The following is a 20,966-nucleotide window of genomic DNA, read 5'->3' as shown; positions in this document are numbered from 1 at the left end:
TAGATTTTAACGGCCTTAGCATTTTGAGGTAGATTTAGTACAGTGGAACCCCGCTCTACGGACACCCGCTTAATACGGACAACCGATATTACGGACAGTTTCGTTTTCCCCGACGAAAAGCTCATATATTTTTTCTAAAATTAACCCGCTTATTACGGACACCCGTTAACACGGACAACGGACACTTTTCTGTGTCCCGAGCGACAAACTCTTATACATCGTCAACCCCGCTTTACGGACACTGTTTGTATCTGTGCAGTGTCTATTGTCATTGTCATGATTATGTGCTAATTAGATATTTTGCACCCTGGTCAAAATAGCGTGACGCATTTGACCAGTTCTTTCTTCCGGTGCATTACCCAGTCTGCAGTCCTTATATAAAGTTTTCTGCCTGATACGTTTACACAAAAGTTTAACTTTCTTGGTCTTTTGCTACAGTCCTTGCTTGTAGCCTTCTTCCTCTTTGACGTCTTATGCTTGCCACTATCAGCATCGGCCTCCGTTCGTATTGCTGGGTTGTTGCCAACGTCTATTAATTGTTCAAGTATATCCACGTGCTTCCTAGGATCATCAAAAATATAAACACACGGTATTTCCATACGAAGGCCTCCACCCCGATTAACTGCGTTTCCACATACTTCAACTGATCCACGATTAGTGGGCTTTGAAATAAAATGGGTGACTATACCAGTGCGGTTTTTGGTGTTTGCGAGGTGATATGGAATGTGGCCGATAACTCGACTTTCCTTTAGCACGGCGACTGCGTTTTTGTCCTCACCATTTTCCGGCTCTGGTCGCAAAGGCAAAATTTCACCGCCTGTAGGAGTCCACCAGTCCTTGTAAACATGAAATTCTCTTATCCAGGAAGAAATTTTCAATATTCGGTGGTCACACATACTTTTCAGTCCCCACACGTGATGCTTTGTCGAATTCTGTAATGTGAAGTGTAATTAGACCTGAAAGTACCTTTGTATTTCTTTTGAGTTGCGGCTTGCGGTTGTATGTGACAGCTTGTCAGTCTCCACAAGTCAACGTGAGTGAACAAGGTAGCGTGCCGCCACATTCATCGGATCATCAATCATGGCTTCACATCCTTCAGCTAAGCGCAAAAGAAGAGATTTAACTGCTTCTGAAAAGGTTCAGGTCATTGAGTACAAAAAGGAAAACCCAAATGCTAGTGTGCGAGCAATTGCTGGGAAGTTTGATTGCGGCAAATCGCAAATTCAGTCTATTTTAGCGAAGAGGTTTGAAATATTGGAAGATTACAGCGCGAACAAGAATGCACATTCTAAACGGGCTAGAGCATCGCCGTTGAAAAATGTAGACGAGGCAACGTACGAGTGGTACCAAAAAGCAAGAACCAAGAACATTCCAGTTACCGGGCCAATGCTGCAAGAAAAAGCCAAACGAGCGAGTGAAGAGCTCGGTGACTCGACATTCAAAGCATCTAATGGATGGCTGGACAGATTTAAGAAAAGGTACAACATTACAAGCAAAGTTATAAGTGGTGAGCAGGTGGTGTTAGTGAAGAAACTGTAACATCTTGGAAAGAGCGGCTACCGACTATCTTGAGCGGCTACTCCCCAGAGAACGTCTTAACATGGATGAGACAGGGCAATTTTTTCGAGCACTTCCAAACAGATCTCTAGCCGAGGCATCAAAGCAGTGCACTTGTAGAATGTTGTGAGGTGTGTAACCGCTCCTCCAGTAGTTTTCCGATCGTTCGGTCGGATGAAACACGTTGTCAGTCGCTTGAAAAAAAATAGAGTTGCGTTCTCGAATTTTGGCTGGTTTATTGGCTCTAGAATATTACACTGGCGACGAGGTACGGACAAAACCATGGCATTGATCGGGAAAATCGAGTAATACAACGAGAACGACAGCTGCATTGAGTACACCGAACGGCTCGAGCAGTATTTCGCGGCGAATGAGATTACGGACAACAACAAGAAACGGGCGGTTCTGCTCATCAGGAATTTGGTTAATACAAGGAAGCCTACCGACAAGTCGTTCGTAGAGCTGGTTAATTTGGTAAAGAATCATTTGAATCCTAGACCATCATCTATCGTGTATCGCTTCAAGTTTAACAGCCGCTTTCGTCAGCAGGGAGAAACAATACAACAGTATGTCGCCGAACTGAGGAATTTATCGGAGCACTGCGACTTTGGCGACCAACTGGAGAAAACGCTGCGTGATCGACTGGTTTGCGGATTGAACGACGAACGGATACAGCGGAGATTGCTTGCTGAAAGTCAACTAGAGTTCAAGAAGGCGATGGAATTAGCCACCGCGATGGAAATTGCCGACAGGAATACACGGGATCTGATTGCTGGAAATCTGAGTGAGAAACCCGAAGAATCGCAAGTTCACCGCGTGACCCAAGACCCACCGAAACAGCCACCAAGGGATCCAAAAAGGCCGACAAAAGAATGTTATCGTTGTGGAGGACAATTCCACGATCCTGATAAGTGCAGGTATAAAGACGAAGAGTGCTACAAATGCCGTAAGAAAGGTCACAAGGCAAGCCAATGTCTCGGTAAGCGTAAACCTGAGTTTCGAAAGAGCGGCAAATTTGGAAATACACATCACCTGGAGGCAACAGACGAGTCGGGTGAGGAAGAATGCGAAGAATACACGATGTTTCACATAAACGCCGCGGAGAGAGAACCGTTGCGAGTCGAGCTACAGCTAAACGGAGTTCAGACGAGCATGGAAGTGGACACTGGCGCCGCTGCTACGATCATCAACGAAGGAACCTACAAGAGAATTATTGCAGGGAATCTGGTGAAGAACCGAAAGCGATTGGAAACTGCTAAAGTGAAGCTCCGAACGTACACAGGTGAATTAGTCAAGGTCATAGGAACTTTGAATGTTATTGTGAAGTATGAGAAATAAGAAGTGGAACTGCAAACACTCGTGGTGGAAGGATCTGGGCCTAACTTACTGGGAAGGGACTGGTTGAGAGTTCTGACACTCAACTGGAAGGAGTTGTTCAAAATGCAAGTTGTCAAAAACAACCAAGGGTCTTCACTTGAAAAATTGTTTGACCGGTACTCAGAAGTGTTTAGAGAAGGACTTGGGACCTTCAAGGGCCCAAAGGCGAAAATTCATGTGGAATCAGAGGCACAACCAAAATTCTTGAAGGCGAGACCAGTGCTATATGCTATGACAGGGAAGATTGAGTCTGAACTCAAGAGGCTACAAGATGAGGGAACGATTGAACCGGTTCAGTTCTCGGAATGGGCTGCTCCCATTGTACCTATTCTGAAACCAGACGATTCAATTCGCATCTGCGGAGACTACAAAACAACTGTCAATCAAGTTTCAAAACTGGACAGTTATCCTATCCCGAAGGTTGAAGACCTCCTGGCGACACTAGGAGGAGGTGAAAAATTCACGAAGTTGGACATGAGCCTCGCCTACCAGCAGCTTCTTCTGGATGCTGAATCTAAACAGTACACCACCATTAACACACACAAGGGGTTGTTCCAGTACAACCGCCTACCCTACGGGATATCGTCAGCACCAGAAATATTTCAGCGGAACATGGAGAATCTACTGCAGAACATTCCTTATGTAATTGTCCGGGTGGATGACATCCTAGTGTCCGGAGCCTGCGATGAAGATCACTTAAACAACCTGGAAGAAGTCTTGAAACGACTAGCAAGTGCTGGTTTGCGACTTCGGAAAAACAAGTGTGTGTTCATGGAACCTCAAGTAACCTACCTGGGTCACAAGGTCAGCAAAGAAGGTATTCAACCATTGGATGACAAGGTCGAAGTGATCACCAATGCACCAGCACCCAAGAATGTGTCGGAACTGAAATCGTACCTAGGCATGATTAACTACTACCAGAAATTCCTGCCTAACCTGTCGAGCGTGTTGGCTCCATTGCATGATTTACTACGTAAAGAAACCCGCTGGCATTGGGGTAAAGAGCAGATGCAGGCTTTCCAGAAGTCAGAAGAAGTTAACCTTGGCATGCGACGCCTCACAATATGGCTTGGGAGCTGTTCTCTCACATCGAATGGATGATGGCTCAGAACATCCAATCGAATATGCTTCCAGTACACCGTCCAATGCAGAAAGAAATTATACCAATCTTGAGAGAGAAGCACTTTCCCTGGTATTTGGTGTGAAGAAATTTCACCAGTACATTTACGGCAGACATTTTAGTCTAGTGACTGATCACAAACCATTGGAATCATTGTTCAATGAGAAGAAGGCCACACCCCCTATGGCAGCAGCTAGAATTCAGCGTTGGGCCTTGACTCTAGCTGCATACAACTACTCCATTGAGTACAAACCAGGACCAGAACATGCCAATGCTGATGCCCTCAGCCGACTACCCTTGCCGGTTAGTCCTTCAACTACACCTTTGTCTGCAGAAACTGTGTTTGCAATGGAACTCCTCAATTCAACACCAGTGAGTGTGAATGAGATCAGAACCGGAATCAGATGTTATCCAATACTGTCACAAGTAATCAAGTTCGTTCAGCATGGTTGGCCTAATCACAACTCAGATGAAGCATTGTAGTCCTACTTCACTAGGAAAGATGAATTAAGTGTTCAAGATGGATGTTTGCTGTGGGGCAATCGAGTAGTGGTCCCCCCTAAGGAAAGAGCAAGAGTGGTAGAAGAGTTACACGAGACACACCCTGGAATTTGCCGTATGAAGGCGTTGGCGAGAAGTTATGTGTGGTGGCCAAAAATGGATGCAGACTTAGAGCAGAAGGTTCACCAGTGCAGTCCCTCCCAGGAAAACAGGAAGTCACCGCCAGAAGCCCCTCTACATCCCTGGGAATTATTCCAATCTTATGTGTACCAATGTATTTGTTGTGCCTCTTTCCTGACTCTTACATTTTTAATTATTATAATTACGGTCACCCAACTAGTTTAGCTTTTTAGTTATTTTGGGTGTCCCACTACTGTATGTACTGTACTGTTTATTTATTTATTTATAATTACAATCTTGTAAATTCTTTTAGTTGTTTACAGTAGTAGAAATAAACTGTTGTTGTTGTTGTTGTTGTTGAATGGCCTCATAAACCCTGGGTTCGACTCCACCTAGACTATGCGGGTCCGTTCCTTGGAAAAATGTTTCTCATTGTGATGGATGCCCACTCTAAGTGGATGGAGGCGTTTCCAATGAATACATCAACTTCAAGTGCTACCATTGAGAAATTGAGAATCGCTTTCGCGACACATGGCCTACCGGAAATTGTCGTCACAGACAATGGCAGCAACTTCGCGAGCAAAGAGTTTGGAGATTTCCTCAAACAGAACGGGATCCGTCACATCAGAACAGCACCCTACCACCCAGCGTCTAACGGACTGGCTGAGAGAGCGGTACAAACATTCAAGGAGGGAATGAAGACGATGAGTGGAGGAAGTGTGGAGGCACGAGTTCCAGAATTTCTAGCTCGTTACAGAATCACCCCACAGACTTCAACAGGAGTGTCCCCTGCAGAATTACTTCTAGGAAGGAAACCCAGATCAAGACTAGACCTAGTCTACCCGGAAATCGGAAGGAAAGTGCCACAAAGCCAAGCTTCTCAGAAACAGGCACATGACTGGCACGCTAAGGAACGCACCATGCAGGAAGGGGAAGCAGTTTACGCAAGCAACTTCCGAAGAGGACCAAGGTGGTTACCTGGAATCTTGAAAGAGTCAACGGGTCCAACTTCCTTCGCAGTTCAGCTAGAAGATGGCCGACTCTTGAGACGTCACCAAGACCACCTTATACAGCGATCCTGCATTCCCCAAGCGCCTATTGCTGATCAAGAGGGTCCAGCAGACCCAATTCCAGCATCGCCGGCAGTTGAACAGCCAGAATTGCAGTGGGAAGAAACCCAAAGGGAGCCAGCTGTTCCTGTGCAATCAACTACCCAAGGCATTCCAGAGAAGCGTTACCCTACTAGGAACAGACACGCGCCTCGATACTTGGCTGATTTTGTCATTAAGTGACTTTTTAGGTTATTAGGACAGAGACACTTAAGAACTGCAAGCTAAGTTTTGTCGTTGATTTATTGCACTAGTTTTCATGGCTTAGTGGGGGAGTGTAGAATGTGAGCTGTGTAACCGCTCCTCCAGTAGTTTTCCAATCGTTCGGTCGGATGAAACACGTTGTCAGTCGCTTGAAAAAAAATGGAGTTGCGTTCCCGAGTTTTGGCTGGTTTATTGGCTCTAGAATATTACAGCACTGGAGGGAAAAAGTCCAAAGAAAGAGTGACGTGCGCATTTTTTGTTAATGCAGCGGATGGTAGCGAAAAACCAATTGTCACTGGCAAGTCAAAAAGCCCGCATTGCTTTAAAGCAATCGGGGATACGTCTCAACTACCTTGCTCATACTTCAGTCAGCCAAAAGCCTGGATGGATTTTAACATCCTTGATGACGTACTATCCAAGCTTAACAGGAAATTAGCACGAGAGCGAAGAAATGTTATTTATTTCTGGACAATGTCCCTTGCCATCCTCCAGATATGAAAGGCAAATACGACCACATCAAGGTTGTGTCTTTTCCACCAAATTGTACATCCAGACTCCAGCCTCTTGATCTTGGAATTATCCAAACATTTAAGCTGAAATACATGAAACTGACGCTGACACATGTCGTCAGCAAAACAGATGATTGCAACTCTGCCACTGAAGTGTGCAAGTCTGTGGATTTACTACAAGCCATAAGGTGGGCTGCCCAGGCATGGGAAAACGTGTCAGAATCAACCATCAAGAAATGCTTTGTTAAGGCAGGTTTTCTTTCAGCAGACGGCTCTCTCGTTTCATTTCCTGCGGAACACCGCGAATTTGATCCATTCGAGGACCTAGAATCAGGCGAATTGGTGTAGGTGAATTCATTGTTGTGTGATGCGAGTTCCGGGTCTGGTTCAGATATACCTTCAGCAGTCGATGCCTTAGAAGCAACTTCCATTCTGCCAACGTGCAAAGAGCTGAGTGCTAATTGGGAAGAGGAATTTTTCTCTAGTCTATCGACATGCACCTCCCAGAATTCACAAGACGATGACAGTGACGATGATATTATTGAGGCCAATGCCCAGCCGAAGGAACCCAAAGTCAAGTCAATGAAGGAAGCCATGGCAATGCTAGAGGACGTGACGGAATATCTAACAAATGAAAACCTTACGGCAGCAGCGAATAACCTTTCCAAGGTGTCTAACATTCTGTACATCTGGCTGAATCGAAAACTAAATGCGTCAGTACAACGAAAAGTCACAGACTTCTTTGAATGAGTGAACGAGTCTGCTGAGGAGTTTAAGAAGAGTAGACAAAATTTAAACTTATCTTGAAAAGTTAAACTTGTTACAGTTCCAGTTGCAGAAGAAGCTAAACACCATTTTAATGCTGCTAAAGTACTCTGCTATATTCCTTGTGTAAAGTAACGTCATGGACTTTTTCAACTGATTTCAAGAACAGTCTGTACAACATAAAATTTATTTTAGTCCGAGAGTGATACAGTTAATGATTTGTAATTTACAGTACTATTAAAACGTTTTGTTGTCGTACAAGTGTCGGCCTTAGTGTTTGTATCGATAAAACACGTGTCCGTGACTTTTTTCCGAGGACCCCGGTTAATACGGACACCCCGTTAATACGGACATTTTGGCATGTCCCCTTGATGTCCATATTAACGGGGTTCCACTGTACAAACAAACAAATAACATAACTTGTTTTATTTTATTTTTTAATATTATTCTATTTGTATTTTATAACTTGTAACGCACCTAGATCACACTTGGATAGGCCCTATAAAAATACTATTTATTATTACAGGAGCATATTATCATTCTTATTCTTATTCTGATTTTCATTATTGTCATTGTCGTTGTCGTTGTCGTTGTCGTTGTCGTTGTCGTTGTCGTTGTCGTTGTCGTTGTTATTGTTATTATTGCGTTCGTAGAACGCAGTCCTAATGCAGACTTGAGTCAAGTTTCATGGGACGGTTCTCCTTAGATCTTGCAACACCGATTTGGCCGCCCCGCAGCAGGGGCAAAAACGAATGACATCATCGCCAAACCATGTGCTGTACATTTCGTGTCCATTTGCTACGTCATTCTTGTTCTCTTTTGTGGCTTCTTTCGCTGTTTTCGACGTTTTGGAATCTTCTTCGAATTGGTTTTTCACTCTGATTGCATTCGACAAAAAAGGGAATGCAGTCCCAATGCAGACTAGAGTAATATTGTTTGGCCCGGCAAAAACAAATAACATCATCGCAAAGCACATGTAAACAAGATGATTTGCTTTTTAGATCGTTCGCGATCGCTTGTTTGTTGTTTGATTCTGGACCGTGAGTGGCCTCTTTTGTCAGGATGCGACATGACGTGCTTTCGTTACATAACTGGGACAACAACTATTTATTCTGTTCACGACCAGGACTTCGAATCGCCTTGCATTGTGATTTTAATCGTGGGAACGGCTATATTTTGAGTACATTAAACAAATTATATTGACTTTAATTACTTAGTTCCAGTGGCCAAAAATAGTTCATTATCCAACGAAGCTCAAAATTGAATCGATGGAAGAGTACTCTGAAGCCAAGATCTGTAAGAGTAAGCCAGAACTAAAGGTCCGGTAATACGGGCAACATTTTTCTTCAGCTTGTCTCGCAACATTGTTGTATTGCAAGTTGAAACCATGTGTTGCACGTATTACCACGTTTGTGACCAACTTGTCTGGCAGCAAAGTACATTGGTTCGTCGGGATAGAGAAGGGTCAAAATCAGGCGGAGGTGTTGCTATCTACGTGAGAGATGGTCTACCGTTTCGCGTACGGAACGACTTAAATATTGGTGAAAATGAATGTCTCTGGATCGAACTTAATCGCGCCAAATGTAAGCCGACTCTCATTTGTTGTTTATATCGTGCACCTAATGCTGATTTCACCAAGTTTATTTCCAACCTCGAAAACTGTATGCCTACTTTGATCCTTGATAGATGTGATTTAATTATTCTGGGGGACATGAATGTTGACCTTTTGCTGAAGCCTGCTTATGGATGCAAGTCTGCGGAATTCTACACGTATAATTGGTCAATCGTGTGTAAATAAAGATGGCTCCTTCTTTCATATAATTTAGCGTTTCGACGAACTTCCACTTCGACTTCTGGCCATCATTTTAGTCTTAATTTTCAGTGCCAGCGAAGTTTTCTCAGTATGAAGCTAGGCGAAAAGTTGTATTTTTGCGACAGTTCTTCCAAGCCTTTTGTCTTTTTTGCTGCTTGCTTTGAAGGGACAAACGAGGTGTCCCAAAGACTATGATAGCCCTCGAGGTCTTTGTACAGGGCAAATTATGACTTTCCGAGAGTTACTGGTCTACCTCGAATTCAGGCTCGTCTTCACCGTCCGCCATGTTTTTTTTTTATTTCCCGCGCTTCGTGACAGCCAATTAGAAGCGTTGAATTCAAATTTGTTGCGAGACAAGTTGTAGCTTCAGTGGTAATAGGAGCAGCAAAACGAAAATTTGTTGCAGAAAGTAGAACTCGAGTCTACTTTGCGCAACATGTTGCCTCAACTTGCAACACTGTATTTTGCTGCGAGACAAGTTGGTCACAAACGTGGTAATACGCGCAACAGAGGATTTCAACTTGCAATGCAACAATGTTGCGAGACAAGTTGAAGAAAATGCTGCCCGTATTACCGGACCTTAAGGCACAGTAATGTAAATGCTGACTATTTCTATTCATCAGCGGAAATATTCGAATCCGTCGTTAGTTGCACAGAGTTTGTTTACGATAAACCACGGATAAACCGGCACATGAGTGCAAATGCTAGCTGATATTTGTGCTTTCAGCTTAGAATACTAGATGTAACACAAGTGTACTTTTAAAAATTAGCCTTTATGCTTAAAAATTGCCAGTAAAAGTAAAAATGAGATTTTAGCATGAATTTTGAAGGCAAATGTTCTATTAAACTTGTGACTTACCGAAACTGGAGCCGTCACGCAACGTGTCAACAATAACGCAAGGAAATCAAAATAGAGCCGAACCTCTATTAAGCGACCAACTATTATTTGGCCGCCAGCAGCCAAAATCCCGGGGAAAATTGTCAGCTATACACTGTAATAAAAACCTATATTCAACGGCCACCTCTATTAAGCGGCCGCGGTCAGCTTCTTGCCGTCCCAAGGGTGATTTTGTTTTGTTTTATACCTCAAAAGCCCTGGCCAAACGGAATCGCAAGTTGAAGCAAGTTCTCAACTTGCGTCTACTTGCGACTCCGTTTGGTCGAGATCAAATTTGCACGCAAGTCGACGCAAGTTTTTCACCGTTTGGCCACCCAACCCTAGTCAACGCAAGTTGAGTGACGTCCATTAACCTATTATTAGCCGGTGAAATACAGGATATGTCTGCCTTGAAGTGTTTTTTTTTTTTTTTTGCGACCTGCGTGTACTTGCGAGGAAACTTGCGAGTCCGTTTGGCCACCCAACGCAAGTCTCTACGCGAGTTCAACTTGTGGCTTCTTGCGACTACTTTGGACTCCGTTTGGCCAGGGCTTAAGAAGCGGCCAGTTGCCTCGTCCCCCCAGAGTGGCTGCTTTTTAGAGGTTTGACTGTAATCTACAGAAAAATAGTGGACTTTGTCATTATGTTACATCTGTCTATAAAGATAGCTGTTCACAAAGATAATGATTTCAGCAACAGACAGTTATTTCAGTTAATCACAGACCTAGAAAACGAACGCACTCATAAACTTTGATTATTACTTTCTTATTCTTATTCTTATTTCTATTCCTACTCCTATACCATGGATACCTATTCTTATTTCTATTCCTATTCCTATTCTTATTCTTATTCTTATTCTTATTCTCATTCTCATTCTCATTCTTATTAAGCTCAAAAAAACCTTTTTTTCCAGGCTGTGGTCTTGGAAGGTGTTGACATTCCAGTCCTTTCCATTTTTTGTAAGCCTTTGACCAAAAACATAAAACATTTCAAATGTCATAGAGTACTGGAAAGCGATAGCCAAATAAGCTTAACAGCGAAATATAAGCTTCAGCTTAGAAGTTATACGAAGTTCTAATGCCGAAACCCATGTTAACCCATGTGAGGTTAACCTAGACTACGAGTAGTCTCTCTTTCGCTTAGTCCGTCATGGGTGACGCGAAAGAAAACTGCGAGGAAAAAATGGTTTCGCGCAGCCATTTTTTTCTCGCAGCTTTCTTTCGCGTAAACGCACGACGGACTAAGGGAAAGAGGGACTACTCGTAGTCTAGGTTAAAAAACCAAGAAGTGAAGACAAGTGCTGTTTCGCTGATGTTCTTTGAATTGTCTCATAGCCGGTAAAAGTCGTCATCGTATAAACTGCACCCTGGCCCTGCGATGAGATGCGAAAGAGAGGAGAATGCAGTTTGTCTCAACATAACTTCGAAATAGGCCCTTTGCAGGATCCGGTCACATGGTACGGAATTAATTACGCTGGGACGCAAGTTACGCAGTGGGACTTCCAAAACAAAGGAACTCGTACAGTCCAGCCCGACTTTCCTTTGTTTTGGAAGTCCCACTGCGTAACTTGCGTCCCGGCGTAATTAATTCAGTACCATGTGACCGGATCCTGCAAAGGGCCTATTGGCTCGGTCCCCGGCTTCCCGCCCTTTTCCAGCATTTTCCATATCTTTATTACAAAAGATCTTATTGGATACAAGTAACCAACCAATCAAAAACATCCTTAAAATGTTGTCCGTCAGTCATCTGTACGCCTGGTAGAATTTTGCAACATGTATAAAAAGCTGTACTAATTTTCATCTAATTTTAATAACAGATAATCAGTCCAACAGGACGCTGTCTATTTCATCTTTTACGAAGATCATTGATGGATCACTTTAATAATGACACCACACAGCAAGTAGAGGTAAGAAAACAGATTTCTCTCGTTGAATTGTACTGTGAAAGCATGCGCTTCTGGGGACAGATTTCCACTGTATGTGTAAGACTTAAAAGTACATGTATTGGACTCATAAGTCCTTGGAGACGTAATCATGTGTGGCTTTATGGAAATACAAATATTCTTAGTTAAGTGTACACGATAATAATATTGTGAATGAAAGCTTAGCTTGCGCTAAATCCCCCGCTGTGAAGAAAGGCGAAGTTCGCCTTGCGCTTTCTATCGAGGTCGTGTTGAATTGAATGATTGTGATCACGAATGTACACGTTTTGTTCTCGATCTGATCGTTAATTAATCCCATAGTGAATTCCAAGTTCATCTTTACTGAAACTTCACAAAATAGGAATTTGCCGCTACAATGATTTGTCACGTCATAAACAAGGTTTTATTTTGTAACTGATCGTTACTCGTTTTGATACCGAACGAGTACGTGTGTACATCAGTGCCTTTCGAATGATAACTACTTGGATTAAATTTGTTGACATTTAGCGTATTTGCATAAGTCGAAATAGTAACACTGGAAGCTTCAAAAGTGTGTTCATTGTTTCTCATTGCACAGGTCACCGTTTTGTTCTTCGCTAAAAGTCGCGAATTAGTCGAAAAACGTTCAGCACAAATATCGGTTGGAAAGCGAATCAAAGGGAGAGACCTGATCCACTACATTCTCAACAATTTTCCGAGGTAAGCTCGATGTGAAATTAATGTTCTTGTTGATTCAAGTGCGGTCAGATTGCGAACCTCCTGTCAGTTTATTATTAAATTTCGAAAACATCTTTATTCTTGTTGCTTATGCATCAACTTACAACCTTCTGTTAATGTAGTTGCGCCACATTCTGCTTTCGTTACAAAGCGTGCACGATCTTTGTGTTAGCCTTGCAGTTATTCAAGAAAACCTTGTGATCGCGGTAAATCAGAGCTACATCGAAAAGGATTCAGAGATTACTTTTGAAGGAGGCGAAGAAGTCGCAGTAATTCCACCAATCAGCGGTGGTTGAAATGAGACAAGACAGGTTAGCTTATTACTGAAATTACACGAGAGTAATTTATCTTTCGTATATAGTGGAAAATTATATCAACAGCAGTTTACAAGAGGCAAAACTAAAGGACAAGTGATTAAAACTTTCAGCCAGCAATCCATACGAAAACACACAAATTGACAATGGGCATAATTGTAAACTGAATGATACCATATTGTAAATTTTCAATTTTAAGACCTATTAGACTGAGCAATTTAATTTAATGGCAAAATCCCCTCTTAATCAGTAGAGAGCTGCACTAGCTATTGTAAATTACATCAAAGGCAATACACAATTATAAAGGTGCTTGACAAATTGGAATTGATTTCTTGACCAATAGTTTGCAGATAATCGACAATGTCATTTAGCAGGTGAAAAACATACATTGGGGTGCTATTCATCACTTCCAATTTAGACAAGTCAGTTGTCTTACAACATATGGTTGTGTAGACTGAATAATCAACAAGCAGATCTTGACTGTCAGCTGTCTATCATAAGCACAGGTGATCGATCAGCTTTGAAAGGGAAACGCGATACAAGATATGTCCACTACTCTTTAATCTAGAAATTGGAAATCATCTGTCTAATTCTTTAATTGTGGGATTTGCATAATATCATGGAATGTGAGAAAGTATGTTTGATGGACACACAGAGGCAGATAATCAATATACCAAAGTTTCTCTGTATTAAACGCTAGGTCCCGAGAAAATGCCATGTCTCCCAGGTAGATTTGTAAATAAGACCCTCAAGGATTTCGTATTCAAGGTATAATAAACTTAGTAAGCTATAATTACAAGACATTTAGCTCTCAAAATAATAAATGAAAAGTCTAATAAACTCCAGCCTCGAATGTACTGCAAAAGTCAAATAAATGGTAGATCAATGAAGGCAAGTTTGAAATACATGCTCGGGGGCACTTAATTGAGAAAATTTTTAAATGGCACATCCTTTCCTGACTTGCAGTTAATATTGAACTATGTGACAATATTTTGTGCCATTTTTTATGTCATTAAGTTTCTTCTGACAGAATGAACCTCAGGGGTTTTATTAAGGGCCAGCAATAGGAAAATTGACTGGCTGTGAGGGTGATTTTGCCGCCTGGTTTAATTGACCATGCAGAGAAAAGTTTTTCTTCTAAAGAAATTTAGGTCAAAATTTTTTCCTGCCTGTCTGAAAGCAATACTTTTAAGAGATCATCAATCATAAACTGCAAAAAACGTTGTCAACTTGAGAGAAGTATCAGATGCATTATGAGATACAAACGAAACTTCAAATATCCTGATGATCTTGAAATAATACTGAGAAGGCTACATTTTTCTTGTTACAATACTCATGACCCAAGGCAAACTTATTTTATGTTATAATTTCATATCTCAGGGCAATGAGGTTTTATATTTTTTTGGATTTAGACCTTCTGTGCAACCACTCAAATGAAATCTATTGAGCAGTTTTGGGTGTTGCACCATTTAATATGCCGCAAAAAAATTTCATTAATTGTGCCTGTGAAGGAAAAACCCAGTGTGCAGCCATTCCCTTTTGCTGTCTAAGCTGCTTTAAGCTTGTAACATTTGAGCGAAGACAAAAGCCTAAAATGTGGCTGCATTTATATGGGATTCACCATTCAAGTAGAAAGTGGCGTGGACTGAGCAGTACTGGTACTTGATATATATGTAGGCAGTGCTGTTCATTCATAGTTCATTACTTGTCTCCGAGTGGAAATGTTAATAGAAAATGTCCCACATTTGTACTTTGGCACACTTAGCAGGGTACTAGGTTTTACCAGGTTAGTGTAACTACAGCTTAAAAGTGTGTGGTAGAACCTTTTCTACATAATTATACAAATCTGATTGAGCTGGCCAGTGCCAAAATAATCACTGACAAAACTAGTAAACAACAAAAGGCTGTATAATATTATGCAACACTAATGAAATGTGCAAAACCTGTGACAGAACTCATAGGTTTGAGCTTGGAATTGCTGCTTTGTGAATTTAACCTTTTGAATCCAATTTGTTTCTTTATGCGCAAAGCTTCATTACTTGCCACTGAATGATGTGTGTTGCAGCAATAATATAATGGTGATTGTGGTTATCTACATTTTGGGAAGAAAATGTATTGTAGACTTTCAAATCATTGGCAGTTGTTATTGTAAAACACATAAAGCTCTGCAGCTACCATAATTTTTCCATTAGTGAACAGATAGCACTTCTAGTCAAGGACAATTTTCCTGTTGAGATAAAACTAGCTGTTTATTTTAAACAAAATCAACTGCCTTAACTGGTTAAAGCTGTTATTTTAGTCACAGTTGAAGAGAATACTGTTTGGATTGATCATTAACCTGAAACGACACTGGCTTTTGTCATTTTAATGATGTCTACTTCAATATGACTTAACTGCAGTAAAAAAATTAAGAAATATAACAATGTTAAAAATGGAGATATTTTCAATTTTTTTGGAATTTTAATGGATAATTGTGGACATTTTTTAAGATAGAATTGAGGTTTTCGTTCTAAAATTCATTTTTCATTTTATATTGTAACTTTTAAATAACACATAAGCCTGAGTAACTCCTCACTAGACAAAATTTTTAATGAGTTGAATCTTTAGCATGGTAATACATGGCTCCATGCAACAATAGTTTCTCATGTTTAATTACAGTTTTGTGAATTGTAGGTTTCAAGAAAATGTTCACATTCAAAACAGCACATTTTCTAAATCCATTTACCCAGCCTTCACTTGAGAAAATGCTAATTTCTAAAGCATTGATGTCTTTTGTGATATTGGACTTGATATTAAATGATTTCAACTTTAAACATAGACCAACATAATGCATTGTCTTGTTATGGATGCACCAATTCTCCTCAGTAAATTTTACCTGAAAATGTGTTTACTTAAATATTAAATATGTTTTCTTAACTTGCTCTAATCAAAATGTACCTCATTTCAACATCAAAAATAGTATATATTTTTGCTTCAATGACTGCAGATAATGAACCCATGTCCAGTCCCGTCTAACCAACTGGAGCATACTTAAATTGCATTTCTAGAATCACAAAATTTATCTTTTTGTTTTATTAGCATATCACAAGAAATAAAACTACAGGGTGAACAAACATTTTTTGTTTTGTTTATTTTTTTCTACAAAAAGGTGTTCCTATATAGGAAGTTTTAAACAGGCAACAATGTAAAGACAGCTTTCAAGTTTACTTTTATTATTTGCTTTCTTCTAAAGTTTCTACAGTGACCCAAACGTGTTCAAAGAACTTGTTTGATGAATGTCACTTTTTATGATAATTGTTATCCTTGAATAAATCAGTTGAAAATTACTTATGTGAAGCCGCTTATATCAGACTTGGTAATACATGTTCACCTACATACATGAATGTATGTTATTCTTCATAAAATTAATGTTCTCCTTAAGCAGGGTGAACATTTATGTATGTATCAGTGGAAAAACAGTGTATGGACACTTTGTTAGTTAATGCTAAAAGAAACGCTTTCTTGGAAAAAAAAAAACGTTTTTGCATTGTAACAGCCGGGAAGCCCCTTGTGTTAGGTTCCTATTGGAATATATTTTGTTTTTATAAAGATGAGGTAAGGTTGTAAGGATATAGAAAACACATTCGATTATTTATCCTAAGTATGTGTTTTATTTTCAAGCACAGATTTATACTATTCTGATAATACAATTTTATCTACATTTTTTTCAAACATAACATAATGATTCTGAATTTATGAATCAATTTATTCCTATGTTTAAGAAGGAAACCTTCCCACTGACTAAAACACACTATCATCTAAGAGATTACTTATATTTATATTTTGAAATATTTTGTCATTACCGAGTACTTTATATTACAGACATTTCTAACAGTCTCAGTTATATACTTCCAGTTTTAAAAGGATATTAAATGTTATCCTTTTCCTTTGCTTTGAACTTTGTTCATCTAGCTTGGTTTAAAAGCACTGAGAATGGGTAACAGTAAACAGACAGGGATCTTTTGTAATATTGACTAGGTGACTGGTCAGCGATAAATATTGGCTTATTAAATGATAGGAAAACAGTTCCTTGATTTCATTAGGCATTTTATAAATTCTCTGACTAAATACTTTCACCAAGTTGGTTTTGAATCATGAATCCATGCGGAAGAAACTTAAACTACAAATTCAGTTATAAACTGCATTCTAGACCAGACATGCATATTTGTATGTTTCACAGAACTAGAAAATAATCCTTATATAGTTAAGCCCATAGTTCAGTAAATTAGTCCCAATATTCCCGAATGTATTTTACAGCTCCAATGCTTCATATCTCTACATGTATTTCAATAACCTTTTTAACAGGCCTTTTGCAATGGTCGGTCAACATGACAGATAATTTCTAAACTTTTAGCTACAGCTAAATGAGTTTCAGAACTGGAACTGATTTTCGGACCAATGCCATGAAATGTTGAGATTTAATGACGATTTGAACATTTGCAAAAATTAGAAGGTTTTTGTATGGAAGTGAGGAAGCCTCGTCCTCCAGAAACCTTTTTGATTATTAATCACTACAAAAAGAAGCTAAAGAAGATATAGATAGCATCATCTTGTCACCATTATCAAATTTATTTTAATCTGCATTTGACAATGACGACAAGATGATGCCGACACATCATGTTATAGTGTTTCTTTGTCTTTTAAAAAGAAGCTACTGGCATATAACCACCAATAGGGGTAAAATAATTATTAGGAAGAAGGAAAAATTCTAGGCCTTAAAGGGCCTTAGTCAGCCACACCTTTGTTTTTATTTACATGCAAGAGTTTGACTACTATATGTTATGTGGAGCAAGCCAAAACAAAGGAAATCACTGTGAATCTTCAGAAGATAATTAAGCATAGTTACTTACAGTAAAGCAATAAGATTGCGTTTCACCATGTAATGTCAATAATTTGGATGGCATTGAAAATAGCAGAGGCTGAGTAGGGTCCTTTAAACTGAAAGGCAAAGATTATATAATACTACACCTCCCAACTTTTTCAAAATCTAGGACATTAGATTTTTATCAATGAAGGGAGACTGTGCTAGTATTTTTGAAGATTTCCAAATGGGTTTTGAATATTTCCAGTCGGGCAGTGTTTCCCCAAGCATAACACCATCAACAGACATTTCCCTTAAAAATCAGAGTGTTGGGGCAGGTCTACAATCATTTGCACGGAGATTTCTTTCTCCTGATTAGGTAGAGCTTAGTTAAATTTATACAAAATTTTTGAAAGTGTGTTAGTTAAGACTGTATTAGCTCAATTTTTTTTTTTTGATGTGAGATTCTGGTTTATAGGCATAAGGTGTGAGTTTGTTCGTTTTCGACCTGCAGAACTGAAGAGAGACTATTGACTGAAGCATGATAGATGGCCTTGCCAACCTGTGTCACATGACACAACATGGCTCCAACCAACATTTTGTTGTTAAAAAGAAATGACTTGGTTAAATGTGCTGTTCTGCCCTTCTTTTTGCAGTACATGTAAGAACAAGACACCCAGTTTACACATGGCTGATGATACAATTGTTATCACTCCAGATCATCTTCATGTTGATCAAGTCACTGACATTGTTGGTGCACCTAGCGCAGGAGCAATCTCATTGTTTGTAGGTAATTAATTCTATTACCTGTAGTTTAACACTGAGAGGTACATAAAAATTATATAGTACCTTATAACCAAGTGCAAAGGCTGTACAGTGAAACCCCACTCTACGGACACCCGCTTAATACGGACACCTGCTTCTAACGGACAGTTTTCTTTGTCCTGACAACTAAAAAGCTCATGTATTTTCTCTTAAATTAGCCTGCTTAATACGGACACCCGGATAATGCGGACAGTTTATCATGTCCCTTTGGTGTCTGTATTAACGGGGTTCCACTGTACTAGGGAATGTGAGCCCAAGGTCCTGATAGTACAGGCCAAGTGTAGCATGATCACTACAGAAAAAGACCAAGTGACAAATTCTCTCAGTATAGTCATGAGCAAACTTGGTTAACCATGTGATGTTGCCTTTTCTTTCCAACTGTCTTTTTGCTCTTTTTTTGAAGATGTTGTTAATAGAGCAATCTGATTGGTTGAGTTCAGTTATTGGCCCTTTGAACTTACCTAGTCAGACTACTAATCCAGTTCATATCCACTGCTTAAACATTCTTTGCATTCCTTCATAGGAACAACAAGAGATAATTTTGAAGGTAAGAAGTGATGTTCTTGCTAATCAAAGCGACAGGGCTTTAGTAAATAATTTCACCACATTTTTGCACCCATGCCATCATTGTCAGTTCTGTTGCTGCCCCCATCATCACCATCATCAGCATCATCATTGTCAGAGGGTCATAGAAATTATTAGACATTAAGTATTTCCTGATCAATGTTTATTTCTTAATTTTTGAGTTAAGTGTTAAATGCTGTATTATTGGCCAGTGTGATCTAGACCACCACTGATTAGGAGCCCTTGGTTGGCAGTGAAGATAGCTAAGCCACTGAATCTTACTATTGCTTACTGTAATTGTTTTAATTTTGTTGTGAAATGATTTTATTTGAATTCATTATAATTTATTTTTAGGAAAAACAGTAGTCCGTCTAGAATATGAGGCATACATGCCAATGGCCAGATCAGAGATGCGCAAGATTTGTAAACAAGTGCGAGAAAAGTGGGACGTAATAAAAATAGCCATCTTTCATAGAATTGGGTGAGTTTAACCTTTGGACACATCTAAAAGCCCCACAATTAATGTTTGCTTATTAAGCGACTGGCCCTTTCCTCCACCTGATGGAAAGGAACTAACAAAACTATCAAACAAATGGCAACATACTCAGTAACTATCATTTCATTCACCACACTAGGGTATCATGCACACACCAACGTTGAAACCACTTTGTAGATAGCCTGCGTAGCAAGCGTACCCATACAAAGAGCTTTTCCACATTCTGGACGCAGATAAATTGGAGTGAGAGCAAAAACTCGCTTCATCAAATTTTTGCTCTCGTTCCAATTTATGCGTGGTCAGAATGCGGAAAAGCTCTTTATACAGGAACACTTGCTACACAGGCTACTTTGTACAGATTATAAACTGGTCACACACCTGCTCAATGGCTTTCATTTGAATGGCCCAAAAGTCAGGTTTTATCTGAAGGTTGCTCTACAAAGGTTTTATGGTGTGTTCACACCCATCTGTTGACCCGGAAATAATTAACATGGAAGCTGTAATAAAACTAATGTTACTCTTTTTGCAGAGTGGTCCCCATTGGTGAAGCAAGTGTGATTATTGCAGTGTCGTCTGCCCACAGAAAGAATTCGCTGGAAGCTGTACAGTACTGTATAGACACTTTAAAGGCAACAGTTCCGATATGGAAGAAGGTATAAATATTAAATTTTCTGATGTCATTTTAATCAGTTTGATATGGGAGCTTGTTACTTTGTCAATCACCAGCCAGGATAATTTACAAATTTCTTTTGTCAATTTTCTGTTCTGTACAGGAAGTTTATGAACAAGGGGAGCCCAACTGGAAAGAGAATTCAGAATGTTTCTGGACTAAAAGAGGTGGATCACCCAAGCAGTCCACTGTTTAGAATAAACCTTTTCACTGTATATAGAACTTGAACTTTAATCTACGGATTAGTGAATGTGCTTTGCTTTAATCATGTTGTGATTCTAGAGATTTTTAAATATTGTTGTTTCACTAGTTAAGGAACAAAAAAAAGTGTAAATGTTTTTTCATGTGTCCCTGGAGCCTGAGTCGTAAAGAGTAAAGTCATGTGATTTGCAAGATAGGCAGTTGTCTTCATTAGTTTTGTCTACCAACCCCACACTTAGATTTCTGTCTGTACACAGGTACAAAATAGCTTTCAAACAGGTCATTTGTTACAGGTGCCCTGGAGTAACCTTGTATTTTATAAGAATTTTTTTTTTGTTGTGTGCTGCGATGTTTAACACTCTTTATTATATTTGTATCAATAACCAACAGAGGAGAGTATAGCTATTTAAGTATACAAGTGTGCTATAATGTAAAGTATATAGTAATAAATTGTAATTTATAATCC

The 20,966-nt window shown here is 39.7% G+C and overlaps 4 protein-coding genes across 6 annotated transcripts in view; all 4 read left to right on the top strand.

Moving 5' to 3' along the window:
- LOC145460697 (cation channel sperm-associated protein 2-like) overlaps positions 1-20,966 on the top strand; it is a 260,280-nt gene that overhangs the window by 174,233 nt on the left and 65,081 nt on the right. The window lies entirely within an intron of this gene.
- Positions 1,601-2,895, top strand: LOC145494384 (uncharacterized). Its single transcript, XM_081473875.1, has 2 exons — positions 1,601-1,683; positions 2,055-2,895. Exons 1-2 carry the CDS (start codon positions 1,601-1,603, stop codon positions 2,893-2,895), a joined length of 924 nt encoding a protein of 307 aa, XP_081330001.1.
- Positions 11,711-12,886, top strand: LOC145460227 (molybdopterin synthase sulfur carrier subunit-like). Its single transcript, XM_081444978.1, has 3 exons — positions 11,711-11,858; positions 12,451-12,572; positions 12,763-12,886. The coding sequence occupies exons 1-3, from the start codon at positions 11,820-11,822 to the stop codon at positions 12,884-12,886; spliced, it is 285 nt and encodes a 94-aa protein (XP_081301104.1). The 5' UTR covers positions 11,711-11,819.
- On the top strand, positions 12,771-20,949 carry LOC145460207 (molybdopterin synthase catalytic subunit-like). 3 transcript variants are annotated; one of them, XM_081444960.1, is made up of 6 exons: positions 12,771-12,901; positions 18,401-18,534; positions 19,093-19,116; positions 19,488-19,614; positions 20,159-20,282; positions 20,403-20,949. In XM_081444960.1, the coding sequence occupies exons 1-6, from the start codon at positions 12,888-12,890 to the stop codon at positions 20,493-20,495; spliced, it is 516 nt and encodes a 171-aa protein (XP_081301086.1). In that variant the 5' UTR covers positions 12,771-12,887; the 3' UTR covers positions 20,496-20,949. The 3 variants fall into 3 exon arrangements, with proteins under 3 accessions (XP_081301086.1, XP_081301094.1, XP_081301078.1); XM_081444968.1 differs by lacking the exon at positions 12,771-12,901 and adding an exon at positions 16,422-16,498; XM_081444952.1 differs by lacking the exon at positions 12,771-12,901 and having other exon boundaries at positions 16,529-18,534.

This window comes from Orbicella franksi, chromosome 1 (genome assembly GCF_964199315.1).
Source record: "Orbicella franksi chromosome 1, jaOrbFran1.1, whole genome shotgun sequence".
Lineage (NCBI taxonomy): Eukaryota > Metazoa > Cnidaria > Anthozoa > Scleractinia > Merulinidae > Orbicella > Orbicella franksi.
The sequence above is the reverse complement of the archived record's forward strand: the minus strand, read 5'-3'. Positions and strand labels throughout refer to the sequence as shown.